This window comes from Cricetulus griseus, chromosome 6, assembly GCF_003668045.3.
Source record: "Cricetulus griseus strain 17A/GY chromosome 6, alternate assembly CriGri-PICRH-1.0, whole genome shotgun sequence".
In the NCBI taxonomy this organism is placed as follows: domain Eukaryota; kingdom Metazoa; phylum Chordata; class Mammalia; order Rodentia; family Cricetidae; genus Cricetulus; species Cricetulus griseus.
This window is the reverse complement of record NC_048599.1, coordinates 15,596,258-15,620,062: the sequence shown is the minus strand read 5'-3', so window position 1 is coordinate 15,620,062 and position 23,805 is coordinate 15,596,258. Positions and strand designations below refer to the sequence as shown.

The 23,805-nt window shown below is 50.6% G+C and overlaps 1 protein-coding gene across 3 annotated transcripts in view; it reads right to left on the bottom strand.

The window, feature by feature from the left end:
* Rims4 (regulating synaptic membrane exocytosis 4) overlaps positions 1–23,521 on the bottom strand; it is a 57,303-nt gene extending 33,782 nt beyond the window's left edge. For all 3 annotated transcript variants that reach the window (XM_035446953.1, XM_027423480.2, XM_035446954.1), the window contains exon 1: positions 23,425–23,521. In XM_035446953.1, the coding sequence (XP_035302844.1) occupies positions 23,425–23,521 (97 nt within the window). The remainder of the gene's footprint in view (positions 1–23,424) is intronic.
* Between the last annotated feature and the right edge of the window lie 284 nt (positions 23,522–23,805).

The following is a 23,805-nucleotide window of genomic DNA, read 5'->3' as shown; positions in this document are numbered from 1 at the left end:
CAATCCTGTGCTTTTCCATGTAAGGCCAGTCACCCTTCCTGGGTACATCCAAGTTCTGTCAGCTGGTCCCAACCTCGCCTTGCTTCTTCTTCAGACACCAGATGCACACACATGTGCCCTTGTCCTATTGGGGGACGGTCAGAGCACTGAGCATGGCAGGTGAAGTCCTTGTTCCTGGACCCTTCCAATCTGTGTGGAAGGAACAGTCAATGGGGACAGAAAGGCCAGCCACAAGTGCAGGAAGTGCTTAAAGGAGAGCCTGCCACGCATGGCACCTGCCGGGTCCCTGAGGAGTTCACACTCTATCCCAGGAACCCGAGGCTCACTGTGGCTCGGGAAGCCTCCAGGGAAATCTCAGTTTGTTGAAATACTACATTGCAGATGTCCATGGAGTGTGAGAGACCAAAGGATCCCATCTCAGACCAGACAAAATCCATTCATTTGTTCATCCACTCATGAGGTATTTTTTTAAAACATGTTTTATATGGCAAGTATTATTCTAGGCCCTAGGGGAGACCAAAGTCATCAAACATTAGACATGACAAGTATCAGCCAGAGATCTCATATATGAAGGTGGGGAAGGGTAGGAGGTTCTTTCATGGAGGGTCAGGCAGCCTCACCATGATAGGCTGGCGCAGAACTGAAGAAGAAAGCAAGGCGTGGCGTCACGTACTTGTAATCCCAACACTCAAAAGGCAGAGGCAGAAGGATTGTCACATGTTCAAGGCCCAACTGGACTACACAGTGGAATTCACGAGTTACCTGAACTACATAGCAAAATTCTGTCTCTAAGAACCAAAAACGAAAATGAAAACGGAAGGAACCTGAAGGCAAGAGGGAATAAGCTTGTGAATATCCTCCAGAGAAGGGGCATAAAAACCCCATAGCAGCTTTATGTAAAGCATGCTCAGCAAACAAGCTGGACACAGCTTATTCAGGAAACTGCTGCCTGTCAAACACAGGATCTGAGTTCAATCCCCAGAACCGACATAAAAAGCTAAGCGTGGTGGCTTACACTTGTAACCCCAACTCTGGGGAGGGGATGTCAGGAGGATACCTGGGGATTACTGGGCAGCTCCAGGTCAATGAAAGACACTGTTTTTAAAAAAAAAAAAAAAAAAAACAGAAAGAGGGTGGATGGCATCTGAGAAATGACAGCTAAGGTTGTCTCTGACCTCTGTATGTGCGAGCATGCACATGTATTTCTGAATACACGCGTGCGCACACACACATTGGCAAGAGTGGCTAGGACATAGTGATCAAGGGGAATAGTATTAGGTGATATCAAGATGCAGGAAAGGGGGCTGGAGATGTCTCAGCAGTTAAAAGCACTTCCTGTCCTTGCAGAAGACCTAAGTTTGGTCCCCCATTCCCAGATTAGGCAGCTCACCACTGCCAGTAACTCCAGGGGATGTGACACCCTCCTGCACACGTGTGCACATACCCTCACACAGACACATGTGCATATGCATAATTAAAAACATAAACTTGTAAAGATGCAGCAAAGATGAGAGAAGACAGGACCTCCAATCTGGAGGCCAGACATACAGTGATGATGACCTTGACAATGACAATGACAGTGTGATGACAATAAAAGCAACCCTGCATACTCTGGGTCTTATTCCTACTTCAGAGATGGGTGACTGAGGCGCAACAAGGCTTGCATTGCCTGCATTGCAATAGGGACACCAGCAGCAGGGTCCTGAGTCCCCGTCTTCCTCTAACACACCCACGCTATGTAAACCAGGACCACAAGTCTCAGAGTTCTCAATCCCTTGAAAAATCTATTGAGAGTTGTTTCCCTCCAGAGAATAATTCTGATTTCCAAGGGGGAAAAGACCACTTGTATAAAACTCCATGAGGTTTGATGTGATGAACTGAAAACTAGTATTTTATAAACAGCGGGGCTTCCGGGTGTCAAGACTTGGATTGGCAATAAAGTGGACCAGGAGCAGAGAAGCCTGGATCATGGCAGGGAAGGAGAATAGAAGGACCAGAATAAGGGTGGCATTAATTGAGACTCGCCTCACCAGCAATGGACATGCTTGCAGTCTGACCACAGGTACATTTTAAGCTACAAAACTTTTCTCATTTCCTTGGGGTTGTCTGAGGTTTGTTGGCCAGGAGCTTCTGTCCCGTGGAGAGAGAACAGGCCCAAAGCCCAATTTCCCTAGAAGAAGGAACACAGCAGCAGACTTCTCACTTCCTTGGATGGGGAGGACACTTTCGTGGAGGGGACATTTCACAGCCAGCCAGTGCCAGCCCTGAGCCTCAGAAATCTGAGAGAGCCTAGGCTTGGGCTCAGGCAATGACTAAGTGTGGAGAGGGGGCTCCAGACAGGGAAAGGGGTCTTGGCTGCACCTGCAACTGACAGAGCAGATCTGAGACCAAGCTGACATGTGCACCCAAGGGCCCATTTTTGCCTTCAAGATGCTCCAAGACATCATTGCTAGGTCTCCAGTGGTATTGTATATAGAGAGAAGAAGGTTCCTATAACTGTCCCTAAACTGCCCAGCACAGAGGAAACTATGGGGGATGAGGCTGAAGAAGTCCCTGTAACCAGTGCAAAATGGCCTGCCAGGCCCCTTCCTTCTTCCTTTCCCGCAGGGACTGTTGGGAAAATCTGATGAAGGTAAAGAAAAGGAGAGAAAGATGTGGAAGAGAGAGCCAACGTTTCCCACCTTACCAGCTGAGAGGATTTTAGGACCCACCCCTTACTCCAACTTTTCCAGCCTTTATCTTTCTCCCATCTTACTTGTCTGTTTTGTTGAGATGGGGTCTCCTGTATCCCAAGTTGGCCTTGAATTCTTGGTCCTCCTGCCTCCACCTCCCAAATGCCAGGACCACGTGTGTGCACCGCTACTTGACCTGTGTCGTCTCATCAATAACACTGCTACCTGCTCTGCCATCATGATGATTGCAGCCATTTATTAACTTGCTTGCAATGTGGCCATCACCCAGCGCAGGGCTAGTCACACACTAAGCACTCAATGAAAACTTTTTGGATATTGATTTCACCATTCAAAAGTCCTTGTGATGGGTTGAAATAAAATGACCTCCAAAGGGAGTGGCTTTGAGGTTTCATGTGCTTAGGATAGCACCCAGTGTAGCGGTCGACTTCCTGTTGCCTGCAAGATGCAGGACACTCGGCTATTTCTCCAGCACCATGCCTGCCTGCACGCTCCCTGCATTCACAATGAACTGAACCTCTGAACTGTAAGTGAGCCACCGAAATGAAATGTTCCTTTATAAGAGTTGCCGTGGTCATGGTGTCTCTTCACAGCTCTTCACAGCAATAAAAAACTAAGAGAATCCTCCATAATACTAATGATAGTGCTGGGCCTTGTTCTCACACACCCACTTAATCTTTCCGGTGACCTTACTGTACCAACCATGATGTTGACACTCAGACACAAGAGATTAAGGGCACAGCCTATAGAGTAGACAATTATAAAGAAGGGTGTGATTGAACTCAGGTCTGACTGTATTTGAAATCCATGCTGTTTGTTTGCTTGTTTTGCTTCCCAAAGTAGTTACTGTGTGGATAAGAAAAGTATCCGCTGTGCATGTTGGGGTATCTACGTCATCACTGTGTTAGGGCAGATGGTGAAGGTGACTTTGGATACAATAGGATGGCTGCCTGTTGGTGGAGTAGGAGCCCCAAGAGGCTATGAACTCCTTCCCTATCACTGGAGGCCCCCATTCATCAGGGAAATCAGAAACTGAGCTGTGGTCCCTGGATGGGGACTGGACAGTATAATGAATCCCCAATGTGTCTGAACACAAGCATGGCCAGGGGAGCCTACGAGGTGATGCGTTCCCAGACTTGATGAAGATATTTGAATGAATATCTCGGTTGAGCTGGGAATCCAGAAAAACATGGAATCAAGGACCAATAAAAGTGGGGCAGCCCCCTTACCTAAGACTACAGGACTCCAGAAGCCTTGAGAACCACTGGGCCCACAGAGCACAGGGCCAATTCTCACTGTGCAGTCTGCTCAGTAACAGAGAAGAGTGGGTATGGACAGGACTGTATTCAGCATGATCACTGATCCACCAGCTCCTTCTCCCAGGCTGCTGCCTCCCTGGGCTCCTCCAGGAAGCCCACTTCCCAGAGCCTGAAGTCTCTCACTGAGCTTCCGCACCAGCAAAGTCTCATCTGTGGATCAGTGTGTCTACATCTACCTGCCTCCTGCCTCAGAAGGCTAAGACGGGGCTATTATCACAAGCCTGTGCACCCAGCCCAGAGGGTGTGGCCCTGTGTAGGTGCTCACGAACTACTCACAAACAGGGCCTGCTCTGGTCCACGCAGGACAGACAGGAGGAGGTAAGGGACACAGCCACTGCAGGGGGGAAGTAATCCAGGTCACCAGGTTGGGAGGAGACAACCTACAAATGCTTCCTGCCACTGTGTAGAAGAGGCTGGGGCTATTTATAGTTCACAAGCCTTCTGCTTTTGCATTGAAATGCAGGGCCAGGCACAGAATAAAATCCTGGGGAGGGCTGTCAGTTTTCCATTTTATTTACTGATTGGTTTTACAAGAAAAAGGCTGGAAAATCAGGGAGAGATACGCACCATGGCCCATCAGGCTGAGCTGCGTGTGCTGTGCTGTCCCTGTGCAGCCGGACAAGCCGGTGACCAACTGCCCAACAGCAGCATTCAGTTCTAGACCTGATCCTAGAAATCTGAGTGAGACCAGCCTGCGAAGGTCCTTTTGAGGTGGTTTGTGAGTGGTGGTGGCTTCAGCTTACAAAACAGCGTCATAGTATAACCCTGCTTTGGTTCAAACAAGTCTTCCTGTGCTCTAGTCCTCTCTCTGTCTCTCTGTGTGTGTTTCTCTCTCTCCTGTCTGTCTCTTCTGAAAACAGCCCCAGAACATTCTACTTTCTTCTACTTTTGGACTAAAAGATTAGGATGTTCCCCCTTTGTAGTGTGTGTGTGTGTGTGTGTGTGTGTGTGTGTGTGTGTGTGTGTGTCTGTGTGTGTGTGTGTGTATGCATGGAGGCCTAAGGTTAAATCTCAGATGTCACTCCTCAGGAACTGCCCACCTTGTGTTTTCAGACTGGGTATCTCAGTGGCCTGGAACTCACTAAGCAGACCATGGAGCCCAAGGAATCTTCGTGTCTCTACTTCCTCAGGACCTAGGATAACACATGTGTGCCACCATGCCTGGCTTGTTTTTATCCCCCCCCCCCTTACATGGGTTCGAGAGCTTTGTTTTTATTTTATTTTCATCTGCTTTTTTTCTTTTTTTTTTTTTTTTTTTTTTTTTTTTTGCCTCCAAGTTTCCACTATGACCACACCCTGCATTGCCTGAGCGTGTGAGACCTGGAAAAGTCAGTTCAGGTTCTTTCTGCTGTGTATGCAGCCCTGGACACTGGGAACACCAGGAAACATACATGAAACTTCAGCACAGCACCCCAGAGTGCAGTGTGTATGCAGGAAACGCCAGTGGGAATGGTGTATGTGTGTATAACTAGTGTCCAGGTTAAAAGGTGGAGCTGGGAGCCAGACAGTCATGGCACCTTTAATTCCAGCATTCAGGAGGCAGAGGCAGGTGGATCTCTGTGAGTTCCAGGACAGCCAGAGCTACAGAGAGAACCCTATCTCGGAAAACAAAAGCAAACAACAACAACAGCAAATTTTCGAAGCTGGGAATATAACTCAGTCAGTAAAGTAACTCATGTAGAAACCAGATGTGGTGGTGACACTTGTAACCTCGGTGCTGGGGAGGTAGCCCCAGCTTGACTCATGAAGCTTCCTAGCTAGCCCCCCCAGGTCAAATCAGTGAGTGCTACATTCAATGAGAGACCCTGCCTCAAAAACAAGTTTGGAGAACAATTGAAGAAGACATCTGACATCAACTCTGACCTCTATGTTCATAAACAGGGTACAACACCCCTACACACACACACACACACACACACACACACACACACACACACACACACACACACGCACACACACGCAAACGTTAAAATGATAAATGGCAACTCTGCTTTTCCTGGGAATGAAAGGTTCCCTGTGCTGGGACAAGATTACAGCCTGGGATGCTCTGAGCCAAGGTCCAACCCAACCTGTCAGAAGTGTGTGAATGACTTCCTCTCTCACCCTGTTTTCTGAACTTCAAAAGGACAGTAAAGGTGGAGGTTAAGTCCCACCCATCTCATCAGACCAACAAGACCTGAAAATACCATGTAATTCTGGTCTCCAAGGAGGGTGTTACTGAGCAAAGCTCTGGGGCCTTTCCAACCCACCAGGCCACCCCTCTTTCCCTGTATCCACTTTCTGCCATACCTATTTTGCTCCCAAGATACATAAATAATGTATCTGCTTTGTTCTCAGAAAGCCCATCCTGTGCTCAAGCCTGGGCACCTTGCAGTTACTAAACAGCTTCTTAGGAACCACAGTGGCTCTCAGCAACCAATGTTCAATGGAGCATCCCCCCACCCCCACCCCTGCCTCTGCTCCCGAGTTACCTGCCCTGTTGTCTCTGCCATGGGCAGTAGAGGTTCTGGCTCCATAGCAACACCCATTCAGGATACAGCACACAGGAACAAGCGCCAGTGATTACTGGCTGCATCAATGAAAGGTGGCCTAGCATGGCAACCTGAGTGTGATCCCTGGAACCCACGCGGTAGAAGGGGAGAACCAATTCCTGCGAGCTGTCCTCTGACTTCAATGTGCACATTGTGCTATGCCCTTCTCCTATACACAAGATCAACAAATAAACGTGAAAAGCAAAAGCTTTTTTAAATGATGAAGGGCAGTATAGGACAGAGGTTAGACTAACAGACTCAAGGACCAGGCAGATGTGGATTTGAAATGACTGCTGAAGGGTCCTGAGCCAAATTCAAGCCTGTCTTTTCTTATGCCTCGGTTTCTCCATCTGTGAATGGCTGTGACACTGTGTTCTCCTCCAGTCTGCCACCTTGATGGGATAATGGAGGTAAAGTGCTTGGAGCATCTGGCAGACACGAAGCACACATTCCTGTTAGGACAAGGATGACTTCAACATTGAGAACAGCTCAGGATTTCAGAATGTCAGCACTTTCCCTTTGGGTCCTGATAGTGGCTCCTCCCTGGCTCTTGTGTGAGACGATTCTGGGAACCCTCAGGCAGGCTGTGTACTGAACAGAGGTGCTTAGGTGAGGGTAGTGGTGGCAAAGTGCAGCGGTGTTCGCTGATCCTGGACCTGGGGTCTTTCTCCAACTCACCCTCCTGGAGGTGTCTGGGGGGTGTGGGGAGACACACCTTTTCCTGATGGGCCCAAAAGTGCTGTCTAAGCCAGGCTCCTGCACCCAAGCCTATGATGTGATCACAAGGGTGGAAGAGGCAAGTGGTCTGTCTCACTCTAGTTCAAAAGATGATGTACAGGCCCCTAACATGCAGGGCCCTGGCAGGGATACAAATGAGGCTCTCATGCTTATTCTAAATATTTAAAAGTTATAAATCAGGGTTACTAAATAAAATATGCCCCCTCCTTCTATTCTGAGAAATATGTCTTCATAATGACCTTGAAGGCCGGGGCAGGTTCAGATTTAGAATCCGCAGAGTCCCGAGGCTGATCATGAAGTGAGGAGGGTGCTGGATTTCAGCCAGAGCCCGCCCGTGCTCTCCATCCCCAGCCCCAACTGCACACCTGTATGCTGTTTTCACATACACAAAGAGCAGCTTCAAGGTCAGGTCACCAGTGGTGGGGCCCTCCTTCAGGTGGATGAACACAGGGAAGGGATCTGGATAGACCCCCTGACCCAAGGCTGGGTGAGCTCCCCAGACCTGGAACTTGGCCTAGCATGAAAAGGCCAGGTGGGTGGGCATATCACCTCTCAGACTCCTCATACCCAAGAGATAGGGCTTGGCTGGAGGAGGGTCAGACAGAAGCAACCGGGGAGTCTGGCAACCCAGTATCAGGTGAAAAACTGGAACCAAAACTACGGCCACCAGCAGCCACCTGCAGGTCACAGGAACAGTGGCTGATCAGTTTTTACCAAACTCTTTTACAAATCTAGAGATTTGAAACTCCTGGGGGCCATGGTAGGCCTGGAGGTTTTCTCGATCTCCTCCCTCCACAAAGTCCAGATTTGGGAGTTCAAATTCTAAGACACACCTGAGCATCTACAGGTCTGGCCTGATTCGGAGCCCTTCCTGGGGCTGAAGACATACGGCTGTGGTCCACCCCTCTAGCTTCGACCTTTAAATAAAGAATAGCTTTCCTTTTTTATTATTTTAATTTTTTAAAAAAGACTTAGACAGTCACCTCTGGAGAGAAATTATGGGTTTCAAGAGCTCTCGACAAAGAACCCCATTCCCGAAATGTAAAGCCGGCATTTTAAATTCAGTTCTTATTCATTGCTGGAAAGTGTTAGAACGAAGATTACAAACTTAATAGTGTAACACGGCAGGAACCGAGGAACCGGCCTGGTCTCGGCTCTGGGAGAGTAATTTGTTTCTGCCTTCCAGCCGGCACTTCCCTGCCTCCGAGCATCAACAGACCAGCCTAGTGACACACTCCTGCCTTCTCTGGCCCACGCAGCAGCCTGGACGTTGGCTCATCACAGGCCTGGCCGAGGGCCCATACGTGTGAGAAGAATCAGTGTGTGCAAAGGGACCAACCCTGACCTCTGATTCCATTCTTCCCCACGAAGCCAAAGAGATCTTTGAAGATTTGCAAACCCCAAGCCTGAGAGTCACATCCCATACCTGCTAAAAAGTCAACAAGGGCTCCAACGGCCCTTAAGTCCAGGTGCAAGAGGTGACCATGAAGGATGATCCAATGTGCCATCAGCCACATGGTCATTTCTCTGGGATCTCGGAGACCAAGTCCTTTTCCCACCTCAGGGGCCTCGACAGCTGCTGACAATGACAATAGTCGATATTTCTGGAGCACTGTGTCTCAGGTGCTGGGCGAAGGTGCCTCTCTCCTAAGCCCTAACCTATGAGATGGCAGCAAAGCCACGAAGCTAAGTTCAGACTCCAGAGCCAGGCAGTTGGACAGGAATCCTGCCTCTGAGCCTTGCTGTGTGATCTTGGGCAGCCTCTGTGGCCGGCCACTCTGTGTCTTAGTCTTCTCATCTATAATATAGTGAGCATCGTCACTCCTCCTTAGGACCGCCATGGGGCTTCGACAAGTTAGTGGATGGGCACTGTGTGAGTAAGGCTAATTAGTATTGCCCCTTCTACGGCTAGAAAGAGAATCTCTTCTGAGTGGCAAATAACATAGCTAGGGTGGAGATTGCCAGTGGGAGACTCATTGGGGCTCCTGACTGTGAAGCCCTTGGTTTTTACCATCTTACTGGAGAACCTCTGGAAGACAAAAACTGGAGAGCAAACTCTACCCATAGTTCTATCATGGACAGACCTCAGGTTAATATTTCTGTGTGTGTGCCTGAGGGAGAGATAGAGGGACACAGACAGAGTGGGATGAGCAGAAGAACCACATGGACTGTGAGAATCCAGGACTCTACCTGTGTCCCCATAGTTGTCTATCGGAGCTTGGCACAGTGGCCTCCTGTCCGCTCTAACCCTCTGCTGCCTGCACAAGATCGACTGTACCCATCCCCCAGACCTCAGCTTCGCCGTCCCCTCTGCCCTTCCCAGGGTCAGCTCCCTTACTGTAGCCTGTTTTGGTATGTTGCCTCATATGGTGCTTACCACAGGAGTGATAGAACCATCCGGTGTTTCTTTGGGTTGTCCAATATCAACCCTTGCCCTCAGACTAAGAACTCCATGAAGACAATGAGAGGGAGTTTGTCTTCTTGGGTCCCCAGAATAGGGCCTGGCAACAGCAACCAGTAGAGAAAGAAAGGGGGAAATCAGGTGTGGGGAAGGGAGGAAGAGGCTTGGGAGCCAGAACCGCCTGTCCTAAACCATTGCCCCAGGTGGGACACAGGATCACATAAGTCCCTGGAGAAAGGGGAAAGCAAAGGACCATGGGAACTCACAGTGCAAGTGGAGGAGTCTGGCAATGCTCCCCAGAGGAGGGAGAGGCGCCCCAGGAGAGGACAGCCCAGGAGAGACACAGACGTGAAAAGCTAGAACAAGATCATCAGTTGGGACTGGGGAAACAGCTCACTGGAAAAGCACTTCCTTAACATGTGTGAGGTCCTGGGTTCCATCCAGAGTGCGGAAAACAACAAAACAGCGTCAGGTGAAGAGAAGCCATTTTGAGCCAAGAAGCATTAAATGCTAGCCAAAGACAGAAATATGAAGTACTAAAGCCCTGTCATGAACTTGCTGTCCTGTTCATCCTTCAGCCGCCTCTCCAACACTGTCTTCCGGTGGTCAGGCAAGCCACACCCCTAGCTACAGAGAGCTGTTGCCAACCCCTCAATTCACACCGCTGTCCTGACCTCTCTTACCAGCACCTGCACTGCTTTGAGGGCTACCCCCCCCATTCTGCTGGAAACAATGACTATGATCCACTCTCAGTGTCCCCTAGTCTGCTGGAAATGGTGGCCATGACCCACTCTTGGTACCCACCACAGATCCCATTACTAAGGGAGCTGAAACAGCTCCTTTGTTCCGTGTAGACAATCCAAGTGTGCCTTCTACTCTAGAGGTTCTCATGCTATAGCCCTTAGACTAAGTTCACCTGTCAATAAAGTTTTATTAGGACCCAATCTCTGTTCATTTCCATACAGTCAGTTGGTTGAAAGTTGCAACAGAGATCCAGGACCTGAAAAGACCAAAATATCTGCTGTCTGACCTCCCACAGAACAACCCTGTATTAGACAGTATCCCCAAGTCTCCAGCAAGGCTAACCACAAGTCTGTTTCACTCAGAGGTCACCAGCCTAAAGATGTGCTGTACCCTGGCTTCTTCCATGCCTCACTTTCTCACTTCCCTTCTGGGCATCACAGACCACTTTTGTAAACTATATGAACAATACACAATCACTATTTGACTTTCAACTCAGGAGAAAAACAAAACAAAACAAAACAAAACAAAACAAAACAAACCCAGCAGCTTCATGAGGCTCCTCTGCTGTTTAAGCTTGAATCCTCATCTCAGAGTCTATATCTGAGGAAACTCAAACATGGACAGCAGGGCGAGTGCTGTTGTGCCCTTCTGCAGAAGATCCCTAAACTGAGACCATTCCCTGCTCATACATTGATTCTTCCACAGGCACGGGGGCCATCGTTGATTCTCGGTTTTTCTGCCATTGACCAAGCAGAGCCCTGCCAAGTTCTGGGTTCACGCAGCATCTTCAACTCACAGGTTAGCTGCTTCTTTACAGCCACACACTTGTTCAGCCAGCGAGGAAACCAAAGTTCAGGGGAGGGGGGAGTGACATGCCCCGGGGTCATCCAACCAGCAAACTGGCAGAAATGAGATCTCAAATCCAGGTCACCCTATGACAGATTAGCTTCCCTGTAAGCTGTCACATCCCCTCAGGCAGCCTGCCCACTTCTCCAATTCAGGCCAAAGTTCCATGGGATTCCATGAGAGTGGGAGATTGAAAAAATTCTTTCTCAGCATGGAGGACTCTGTGCCTGGAAGAGGCAAAGTAGAAGTCAAGGCAGATGCCCTTCAAGGTGGCCCTGGGAAAGAAGCCTTAAGAAGTGCCTGATGCACATATATGTTCTGGAAGAACTAGAAATGCAGTACAGAATGCTGAAGAGACCAATGGGCTGGGTTCAGGCTTAGGGCCCAGCTCTCATGGGGTGAATGACCCTAGTCAAGACAGTAGTCAATCCAGAGACTCATTTCATAAATAGGTCTCTTGAGACAGATAATCAGGCCCACTTCACAGAACTATAGGCAGGTGACATGCCACTGCCTAGGCATGTCACGATACAGAGCAGGGCTCATCTGCTTCCCCTGCTCTAATCAGAGGCTCCCTGACAGCAGATGTCTGGGCCCCATCAGAGACCTGGACATACCCTTTTACCAAGTATCACCCTCATTCCCCAAGTGGCTGTCCTAACTTTATAGCCCTGCCTTTGGCTGATGGGAGCTGCTTGGCCCTGGAAGTATGTCTGTTCCCCTGCTGGAGGGCTATTGACATAGGAGATCAGAAAACTGGTTTAGGATACTACCACTCTTGGCACAAGCCGCTGAACAACCATGGTGGCTCCTGTGTTCCTTGTCTACCCCACAGGCCTCTCTGTTGTACCTACTACCTACCATCAGCCAAACCCAAAGCTCAGGCTAAGTCATGAAGCAGGAGGGAGAGTTTTGCATGACCTCCATGTTGCTTTCCACCTGAAACAACCTCAAGAATCCGAAGTGTCATCTATGTGCTAAATCCTCCCTTGCAAGAGACACCCAATTCACTGCCAAATTTGAGGGTCCCTCCTCCCCAGCACCAATACCCACCAGAAGCCACAGCTTCCTGGAGCCAGGAGGCTTGAGGATGGCCTAGCCCAGGCTGGATGGGCCCCACAGACTCCTGGTCCAGCACGGTGTTGGGCCCAGGCACGTGAAAGACGTTTCTCCAGACCTGTTCTGAGGTACTAATTAATTTCCACGGCAGGTCCCAATCAGTGACACATCTTCCCACCCAGTCCCAGGGTGACTGCAAGTGGCATTTTCCAGGGACACTGAGTGCTGGAAATGCATGGTACAGATTCAAAGCCTCGGGGGCAGGCAGGGTCCATCCATCACAGCACATGGCACATCTGGGGTCAGGGAAGGCTGAGTCATGAGTGTGGGAACACTGGCACCGTTTCTGGCTTTCTTAGCCACCTGCTGTGAGGCTTTGGGCAAGCATAGGTGTCTCTCTGGTCCTCATCCAAGATAGCCAGGGTCAGGCTCAGGGTTTAAAAACCTTATACTACTAAGCTCTAGCACACTTCACTTTTAGTATGCACCAGGCTGTCTATCAAGCACTTGACCAACATGGACTTGTTTAATCCTCATGGAGCCTTTGCAGTGGGAAGGGGGCTCTGATAAGCAAACCCATTTTCCACATGGCTCAGAGTGGTTACAGATCTCCACCATGGTCACTCGGGAATACATGGCAAGGCCAGGACTCAAACTCACACCTTCTGACTATAAAATCTGACTCTTCCCTCTGTTCTTTCAGGTACCCAGGACTATCTGGCCCCTGTGCAGCCTTCACAGTGCCTGGCTCAGAAAGGGGCCCTACTGTAGGCACTCGATTCAATTTGATAACAGGAAAGTAAGGAGACTCTGGAAGTCTTAAAGATGGCTACAGTGCACCGGACACGGTAGGTGCATGCCTTTGAGAGGCAGAGGCAGGTAGGTCTGAGTTTGAGGCCAGTCCAGGCTACAGAGGGAGTTCTAGAACAACCAGGGCTACACTGGGAAACCCTGACTCAGAAAAAAATAAGACTGCCATGGTGACTGTAGGAGTGGGCCTGCGGGAGGTGGCTGGACAGTTTCTCTGATGGCCTTCTGAACTATTCAGCTCATTCCGACACAGATGCTTTCATTCACAACAGTGACAGATGTGGTTGTGTAGTCCAGTACCATTGCATACATCTGAGATGTGGCTGTGCAGTCTGGTGCCAATGCGCACATCTGAGATGTGGCTGTGCAGTCCGGTACCAATGCACACATCTGAGATGTGGCTGTGCAGTTGGTACCAATATGCACATCTGGGGGCAGGAAGATCCAGTGATGCTCAGGACACTTCTCGCTGGATATTTTTCATACATTTAATTTTAGAAACTTCATACACCAATGCCCAAAATTCTAATTATTTTTTTTATTTTTTGAGACAGGTCTCTCTCTGTAGCCCTGGCTGTCCTGGAAGAAACTTACTCTGTAGACTAGGCTGGCCTCGAACTCAGAGACCTGCCTGCCTCTGCCTCTCGAGTGCTTATTTTTAAAATTATTCAATGCTCCATCCACCAAAGCTCAGCTACAGAGGAACTCTGAATGAAGGAACATGGGATGGGAAGTAAGTGGGGTATAAGGTCTTTTTATCTAGGGGGTTCTGCTCCTGTGGAAACGAAGCCAAACAGACTCCTGGAAGACAGGGGTACTGAGTCCTGGGGGCACCAGGGGAGAGAGCTCAGTAAACTGATTGCTGTGTAAAGACCCAAGTCTAACCCCCAAAACACCCCTAAAAATCATGGGTGTCATGTGCACCCCTGTAATCCCTTGTACCTCCCAAGTACAGGGAGGTGCAGACAGGTAGGTCCCTGAGGCTCACTGTCTGGCCAGTCTAGCCTAACTGGAAAGCTCCAGGCCCATGAGAGACTCCGACTTAAAAACAAAGTAATACAATGGATGATTCCTGAAGAACAACCTGGGGTTGCCCTCTGGCTTCCAGAACACATGTACATACGTGTGCACATATGCACATACCCACATGAACACATACACACACAACCAGACGTGACCAGAGGAGACACCAAGATTCAAGGCTGTTCAGACTCTTCCCCTCCGACCCCTCAGACAGCCTCTCAGTCTCCACGGGCACACAGTAAGCCATCATCCAGCCAGGCCCAAGCACTGCCACCCCAGCCTGGGCCTGCTCTCACCCACCCCCCACCTTTCAACCAGCCATGCAGGCATGTTGTCTCATTCCAGGAAGTCTACAGTGACAGGAAAGGCAGCAGCTCCTGCTTCTCCACATGCGATACAAACAACCTTAAATCCTGACAGGATCTCTATTCTGTGCAGTATTTTATATCACACAAGACTGAAGCCCAAACCGGTCACCTACAATGGATTCACAGCCCGCATGGCGTAGCCATGTAGACCCAGGTCACTACTACCCCAAGCCACCCCTCCAAGAGAGCAAGCACTCCATCAGCTTAGGACACACCCCACCAGCAAACTAGTTCTAGGTGCCCTGTCTTCTGTTTTTTAGTTTTATTTGGGCCAGATAAGAAATTTATTACTTCACAAGGTCCACCTCCTGTTAATCCTTCCCTAGAAACTGGCCATCCTGTCTCAGAAGCATCTCAGTAAACTGACTCAGCCAGCCCCTTGGCAGCACTTCCCAGCAGTGTGCTTCTGCATCCATGATCACTTTGACTTACTTCTTCCCAGGAGAGGCTGTCCTCGAATGAACCGCGCATATGCGCACACGGCCCTGCCTACTTTTCATCAGTGCGGGACAGGACAGTGCCCTGTTCCATCTGGTAAAAGGTGCTAGACCCGGGCCTCTGAGATCCCAGGGCTGCCTGTGTCCAGCCCTCTCGGCTTGTGGCATCTTCTAAGTCACATTATCACTTGTTCTCGTGGCTCCCCAGAGCATGCAGGGTGCTGACTGAAAGTCTCACACAGCTGAGGTTCTTCTGGATCAGAGACCATGAAGAAACAAAAGGGCCTGCAGACAACAGCCAGCACTAAAGCCCAGGGCATGGGAGTTGCATTCAAGGGCCTTTCATTTGAGCTGGGGAGATGGCTCTGTTGGTAAAGCCCTTGCCGCAAAAGCATAAGAACCTGTTTGAGCACCAGAACCTACATTAAAACGCCGCATATGGTAGACACATTTGCAATCCCAAGGCTGAGAAAGTGGAGACAGACAGATTCCTGGGGTCCAGTGGCTAGCCAACCTAGCATACTTGGTGAGTTCCAAGCCACTGAGAGACCCTGACTCAAAAAAACAAGATGGATAGTGCCTGAGGCATGTCACCTAAGGTTGACCTCTGGCCTCTACATTCATGCACATGTACACATATGCAAAGACACACACACACACACACACACACACACACAACACAGAAAGAGAGACAGGCAGACAGAGAGACAGAGAGAGGGGAAAGGGAGAGAGAGGCAGGTGAGGAGAGAGATGAAAAGCAAGGCTCCCAAGGACTGTCCCGGATTGAGCAAGAAACCGTGGATGGGGGCAGTGTCTACAGACTGCCTGTGAACAGACCTAGGGGCTCATTGCTCAAACTGATGGGTTTGAGCAATTACATAGCAGTCACCACTGGCTACAACCTGCTGTGAACTGGGTATGGGATGCACAGTCACGGAGGCCACAATCCTAAGTGTCCAGCTCTGGAGAAGTGCATTATATAATTCGTTCCTCGCAGCAATCTTTGAGGTGTCGCCTCTGATCGTGGCCCATCTTAGAGGAGGAAATTAAGTGCAGAAGAGACTTGCCCCAGGGTTCCACAAGGTCAACCAGAGTTAAAAGAAGTAGAACAAAAGCAAAGAAGGGTCTGCAGACCCCAAGCCTCACACTCTCTTACCCACCCTGGAAGCCCCCGGGATTCCTCTCAATCCTGTCAGCCTGAGACGCCACAGAGCTGGGTCTAGAGACGAAGAGGAGGGCAAGCAGGGTGAGCAGTAAGAGGCCTGCCTGGCTCCACAACACCTCCCACCTTCTGCACCAAGGAAGCCATGCCATGCACTCAGAGTCATAGCCACCTGCCCCAAAGATGGGCCTGAGGGGTTCTTGGTCCTTCGATTGTTCCTCCTCACACGGGTGTTTCTTTCCCCATTCTAGACCTCAATTCCCCCACCAGATACCCCTGATTGCTCCCTACCAGGCTGTGATGATCCAACTCCTAGCCAGACTCCACCTACTTCTGTCTGCTTTCTGTTCCCTGAGTCACACTGACCTCAGGGCCTTTGTCCTGGAACACCTACCTGGAAAAGCTAGGCTCTTTGTCATTTAGGCTTCAACTCTGCTGTCACTGCGCCTCGGCCTTCCCTGACTGCTTGATGCTCTCTCCTCTCCTGTCACTTAACACAATCTGAAAATACATATTTTTAATTGATTACATCGTTATTGTCTATATGCCTCAGGCCAGGACACCGCTCCATGCGCACAGAAACCATGTCTGACTCGCTCCCCAGTACATCTCTAGCACCTAGAATGTAGTTTGGCACTGAATAACTTAGTGAATAAATGCCGGAACAACCCAACAGCCAAAACTCTGGATCATTGCTAACATCTGACCTTGGCAAGCCATTCTGCCGGTCTGAGCCTCACTTTCCCTTCTTTGCCTAATGAGGAGAAGGGGCCATTCGCTACTTTCCAATGGTCCTTCCAGGACAGCTTGTCTTAGAAAGCCAGACCTGGAACCCACCCAGTTTGGTCCATCCAAAGCAGGCAGCCAGCCAGGGTCCCAGCAGTGCCTACCCTGTCCCCACCTCCACCTGTGTCTCTGCCCAGCCTGCCCAGCCCTCTCACTCCCCCACCACAGAAACTGTTAATGAAGTGTGCACTGCTCCATGCAGTTACAATTACGGGGGCTAAGAATAAGGCGCTGACATCAGTTTCCAAGTGAATCAGAAGGGGAGGGGGGAGGAAGGAGGAGGGGAGTGGTGCTCCAGAGCTGTCAAGTAGAAATAGCACAGCGTTAAATATAATCTAGTCCTGGCCTACATCGTTCTGCAGAGGCAGGTGATGGCTGGGCCCTCAGGGCCAGGGCAGACAACTGGATCCTTCAAGGAGGTCACATAGCCGCTGCTGCTGGCCAGCTGACAAGGACCATCCAGGAATGGTGGTCTGTAGTGGGCTGCTGGTCCCTGGAGTGCTTGTGTAAGCCACACAGGCCCCTGTACCCTGGCCTTTGTCATTTGCTATTATGACAGCCTCTTCCCACATGGGAATTCATCTCCGGAGATGGAAGGTAGCCTCCAGGCAAGCACGGTTGGACTGAGATCACCACCCATGGATGGTTCCAGCCAACTAGGGTTCATCATCTGTAAAATGGGTGTATATGTAGCAGCAGCCAGCACCTCAGTTGATACAGAAATCCATGAGATTGTTGAGGTTGTGGAAGGCAGGGGACACCACCAAGGAAGCCCTTCAGTCATTTCTTTCTTTTTTCTTTTTTCTTTTTTCTTTTTTTCATCCCTGAAAGATCAGGGACATAAAAAAAAAAAAAAAAAAAGACTCTGGCCAAGATCATTATCCCTCCCCCAACCCTGAACTCAGGAAGATGAAGGGATTTGCTTGAGGCCACGGGCCATGGAGTCAAATTCAAACGATCTTTTCACAAGAAGACAGTGAATGGTGCAGACCTTGAGAAAGGGAAGGGTTCTTTCCTGATAGTTTTTAAAAGACCATGCCAGCGATGGTTGTTGGGTAGAAGAAAGGCTGGAGACAGAGGAGAGCAACTGGTAGGGGGGAGGGCTGCTGCCTTCCCTTCCACTTTCCTCCACAGTCCAACCGTCCCCATCTCAGCCTCCAGCAGGGGCACTGGAGAGTGGCAGAGAGGGAGGCAGGGCCTCATCCCCCAAAGGAAACCAAGGTAGATGGATCTTTCCTCCCCCTTCCCCACCTAGCAGAGCGGGAGGGGGACAGGGGGCAGCAAACCAATGAAGTTGGAGCTGGACCAGGGGATAGGTGACATACCCAAGGAGAGGACTGAAGAAAAGAGCTCTGGGGGGGGGGGTCAGAGAAAACCCTAAGAGCAGTCCTACGGTGTGTACAAGGGTGTGTGCTTTGCACCTGCCTTTCCTGAAATGATTCCTTCAGGATAATTTGATTCAAGTGCCTTGATCTACACGTTCACCTTACTGAACTATAGAGACACTTGGGCTTGATACACTACCAGGCTTCAGTTTTTCAAATCTAGAAGAATTCTGCCCAGCTCCCAAATTTACAGGAGATTATGAAGCTGGCTGTGGTGGTGCAGCCCTGTAATCCAAGTGCCCAGGAAGCTGAGGCAGGAAGACCACATATTTGACGAAAGCCTAAGCTCCATAGTGAATGCCTGGCCAGCCAGGGCTACTTTTCTCAAAAACAAACAAGGAGATTTCAGCTCTAGGTGGTAAACTGGGGGTGTGGGTAATAGAAGACAGAAAAGAAACGGGATACAGGATGTGGCCTCCCCTGGGGCAAGGGAGGGAGAGGAGGCTCCAGAGCCTAGACTCTTGCTTTAAGGCACCCTCCTCACGAAGATATGATATACTGGAGCCTCCCTGTATCATGCACACAGCCCAGCCCCCCTTCTGGAGCTGAAGGACTCACTCTGTTCCCACCATTTCTAGGGGAAGGAGCAGGGAAGCAGGACATTTTGTTTCCCAGATGAAGCTCGGGTCAAATTTCAAGGACAAAAGTTAGCACTTGGCCTGGGAAAGAAAACTCTGCCAAATCCTATAAATTTGGGAGGGAGGGTGAGATTTCAATGTGGTCATTCCAGGTGCCTGGGGGTGCTGGCAGGAACTGGAACCCTGACTCCCCCTGCCAAGATCTGTCTGGCAGGAAATGGGTAGCTTCACAACCTCAGAGTAACTCAAGCAACCACCTCCATTTCCCTCTGTTCAAAACCGGGGGTGGGGATGCAGGCTGTGGCACTAGTTTGTGGATCCCACCCACCATGCTCCCCTCAAAAAGATTTGGTCTAAGCGGAAGAGGGAGGTGCCATGAAGGGCTTTCCAGCCCAGAGATGTGGCCTTAACTGCGAGGAGAGGGACTGGTAGCCGGCTGGTGTTGCCATGGTAACTTCCTCCCTGAGCTGGATCGAAGCATCCATCCTATGGGCAAATCAGAGCTGGCTCCTCCAGCTTCTCCGCCCTTCTCCTGGGCGGGCGGGGGAGAACTAGACGACAAATCACTTGGTCAGGCTCAGGAACACTAGCCTCAGGTCCAGACCCTGATGTAACAACTTCTTTTGGTATCTACTAGAAAGGGGATACATCCCAGCTCCCCAACTACACCCCAAGGAACCCGCCTGTGGGTGTGCTACAAATAAACTCATTAGAAAGAGGAGGGAAACAGTAAGCCAGAATGCTTCCCACCTTCGTTTGGCTTACAAACCCCCTGAAATACCCACCTTTAAGGCACTTCAAAGAAGGTGGGCCCAGCTCTGCCTCTGTAAACTACAGTAAAATTAACCTATTAAAAGGGTGATAGCTAACATCTTGAGACTCGGGATTGTCTTTGCCCAAACGCGCAGGAATCTTTATGGCCATGTTCAGAGATAACTCTCACTTGTTAATGAGACAGACCGGAACTAACATGTATTGACACCCACTTCATGCCGGGTACCATTCATTGGGGTATTAGCAGCATACCTAAAAGCAAGTATGCTTGAACTATTTTCCCCAGATTTAAACCCTAACCCCCTCACTTCCTGGCTAAATGACCTTGAACTAGTTACTCTGCCTAGACCTCAGTTTTCTAATCTGAAAATGGGGATGTTATACAAGATATTAATTTTTATGAGGATGTTATAAGGAAAGGTTAAAATAATGCACATTAAATGCCTGGAAAGTCACACAGCACATGGTAATAATTTTTAAAACACTGACCCAACGGAGTCTACTGGGAGCACTATTATTCTGTTCCTCACGTAGGTGAGGAGAACAGGGTCACATGTCTGGCTCCTCCCCACCCTAGTTGCAAATCCATGGCCAATAAGGCTGAGCAACAAAGACATGGGCACAAATACCCAAGTGTCCCTGAGTGCTGCCTCTCTAAGGCCCCAGCGTCCTTGGAACAAGGCAAGGCAGCAGCATCGAATCATAAAGAGATGCATCAGAACACATGGGGAAGATTCCTCCTCTTGATGGGCATCGTAGCAACCTGCAGTGATCCTTTTCTTGGGCTCAAGGGTGCTAGGGAGACGCAGGAAGAGAAGGCAGCTTCTTCCTAGCCCACTGCCCAACACTCTTAAGTCCAAGGCAGGGATGTGCTCTGCCCCACTTAAAGCCAATGGAAGTCTCCTCCTCAGCCTATGACTCAGGAAACTAGCTGGAGACAGCAGGAGAGCCTTGAAGACGGCTCTGCCTAATCTAATGGATGGGAAAAGATATATCGACATGGGTTAGGAATTGCAACAGGGGGAGGCTCCCAGATGAGCCTGAAGCCTGTCAGGGACACACTTCAGAAATGGAGCCTCCAAGGACAGAGAGGCAATAAAAGGGGCCAGTGGGAGAGGGGAGGAAGTCAGGAGGAGCCAAGTCTGTGATGGCCTCCTCTGGCTAAGCCAATCCCCTGTCCAGGACCCCAGAACCTATTCTGACTGCCTTTAAGAATTAGTTCAGCTCAGTGCTGTTTTAAAGGAAATAAACCCAATTTTCTTCTTCTAGGAGAAAATGAATGAATGAGACGATCAAGAGAAATTAAGCATCAGGACAATGGTTCTTACTTCCATCTCTCACCAGACTTTCTCTTCTTCCCTCCCAAGCTCGAGACAGCCTTGGGGATGAGCAGGAGGTGAGCCTGAGATGCCCAAACTGCTCCCCAAGGCCTCCTCACCTGGGAACCATTTTCTGCACTGAGATCTGGCTTTTTTAAAAAATCCTCCTCCAGAAAGAGAAGCTACTGGTGTTCTGAAGAGAGCCGGAAACCTGGTTCTGCTCTCAGCTTTGTGCACAAGACACCAGATGACCTTGGGTTACACACACACACACACACACACACACACACACACACACACACACACACACACCACATCACACACCAGGGCTCCAGTCATTCATACACATTCTCACAGATACACAACCCCCACCCCCTTGCATTTAGGGCCTAGGAGGACTGAAGAGGGTCTCTTACAAGCAAAACACAAGAATTTAAAGAAACTCACTATACTGTTAATATTCTCAAGAATCTATCTTTGACTAGAGTGAAACCTAGAGTGAGCCCTGCCATAAGACCAAGGTATGTGACCCACAACATGCAGCATGACTTTGGAGAAAAGCCAAACCCACCTGTGCTCCTGCCCAGCGTGACTCTCGAGGACACAGGCAAGAGGCCTGCTGAACTGAAGAACTGAACATCAGTTCAGTTCAGGCCTGGAAGCCGGCTCTCTCTCCACAGATGCCCCAAGACTCCCCCCTCACCTCTACAGCTAGCCTGATGTCTTCTCTCTCTGAGTTAGGTGCAGTAGAGGTAACAACATTAGGGACCCCTCCCCCCGCCCCAATCCTACCTCACCTGGTCTTGCCTAGAATAATACAACACTCCTCAGCAATGAGGAGAGAAGCTGAGCTCCTGGGCCTCGCTTATTTGATGTGTGAGATGGTGTGTACATAGACTGGATGTGTAACAATCATCTTCACCCCCAACTCCTGCCTCCAGGTCAGTAGAAAATTCTATCAGGTGTGGGCCTCAACTATTACCATTCACTCTGGGGAACTCTGCTTTTCTCATCTCTCACTGGTACCCACCACTCCATCTCATAACATTCCCGACACAGAAAGCTCCAGCCAGCAGGGAGTTGAAACCTGAGCTCTTGAATTCCTTAAACTATGCAGGAAATTTTTGGGGCAGTCCATATCTGCTTTTTTTTTTCCTTTTGAGAGATAATTCGTATTTTAATCAGTATTGAACCCACTCGTTCTTTCACACATACACACTCCTCTTCCCCGCCCCTCATTGACTTCAAATACTCTCAAATTATCAGTTCAAAAACCATTTCATTCCACCCTCCCACCACACGGGAGCCTTGTGTGTGAGGCAGCATCATCTGCATTTTACAGATGAGGAAACTGAGACTTGGGATAGCATGACTTGTCCAAGGTCACAGCTTATGGAATAGAGGAATAAAGACAGGAATCCGATTCCAACTCCTAATCCTGGAACCCTTTGGGGGACCTCTCACCCAAATCTTCTAGGTACCCCACCTGTTGTTGGATTCCCTTCTTTACCCCCAAACCAAACTCATAGCTCTCTGTACCCTCTGCCTGGCCCCAGGATCTGAGAGCTGGTTTCCTCCCCCACCCCTGGACTGTGGCTACCTTTGGGGATTTTTTTGTTTTGTTTTGTTTTGTTGTTTTGTTTTGTTTTGTTTTTTTCAGGCCCAGAAGCAGAAGGCTTGAGTTGAGGGATGGCAGCTGGGTTCAGCCCATCCAGAAAGGCCACTCCAGGGACAAGAACACCGGAGTCAGGGGCACACACTGGAGGGTGCGCTGGTGTAGTTAGCACTTAAACTGCCTCAAACCTCCCTGGGGAGGAAAGAGGAAAGGCCAGCAGACACCGGGCCAGTTCTGCGCGGCCCGCCCCAATCTGATTAGAGTCTGGAGCCTCGGCCTGTGGGGGAAGGGAACGAGACACAAATAGGGGCACTCAAGGCTTTGGCCTCTAGACAGGGGTCTTGGGCTGGAAGCCTCCGGATGCAGCTAAGACAAAGACCTCGGGGAGGTAAGGTCTGCGCACAACCTCCAACGGCTGGAAGACACGTCGGAAGCCCAAGGGTGAGGCGGCCTAAACCCTTAGATCTGACCAGGGGCCATATAACCAGACTTAGGTGGTGGCAAGTCGGGTCGAGAAACAAGACGGTGGTCGCGGGGAAGTCCTGTAGGTACACATACATAGGGGGAGTTGAGTCCAGGCGACCCAAGGGCCCACCTGCGCGAGAAGGGTGAGTGCAGGTGACAAGAGGGGTCCCTGGGGCGGAGGGGCAGGACCAGAGCTTATCCTAGACCCCTGGGGTCCCGAGGGAGTGAAAGGGCCCCTGGGTGTCTATCCGGGCGGGACCGGGAGTGCGGTGGAGAGAGTGGCCGCCTCTCCCGGGCGCCCCGGGTCCCTGAGGGTCCCTGGCTTCTGTATCCCGGGACAGCCTCCCGGGGTGGGTGGACCGAGGCGCGCTCACCTGCATCCTCATCGTCGAAGGAGTTCATGCACGGGAAGTAGATGGCGAGCGCCTCGAAGGAGGCGGACAGGCTAAGGCGGCTCTGCGAGCGCTCCATGCCCGCGCCCGCGCCAGGAGCCTCGGCCGCGGCGGCGGCGGGCGGCTTGGGCAGCTTGGCCGCCCCATTCTTGACGCGGAGTACGGCGCGCGGCGTGGTGGCGGCGGCCCGGGGCTCCGCGGGCGGGCGGCTGGGCTGGCGGCGGGGCGCAGAGGGCCGGACGCTGGCGGCGCGTGGAGCTGGAGACGCGTGGTGCTCGCGGCGGTGGCGGTGGTGGCGGTGGTGGCCGGCGGCGGCGGCGGCGGCGGCGGCGGCGCAGCGCGGTGGTGGTGGCGGCGCAGCGC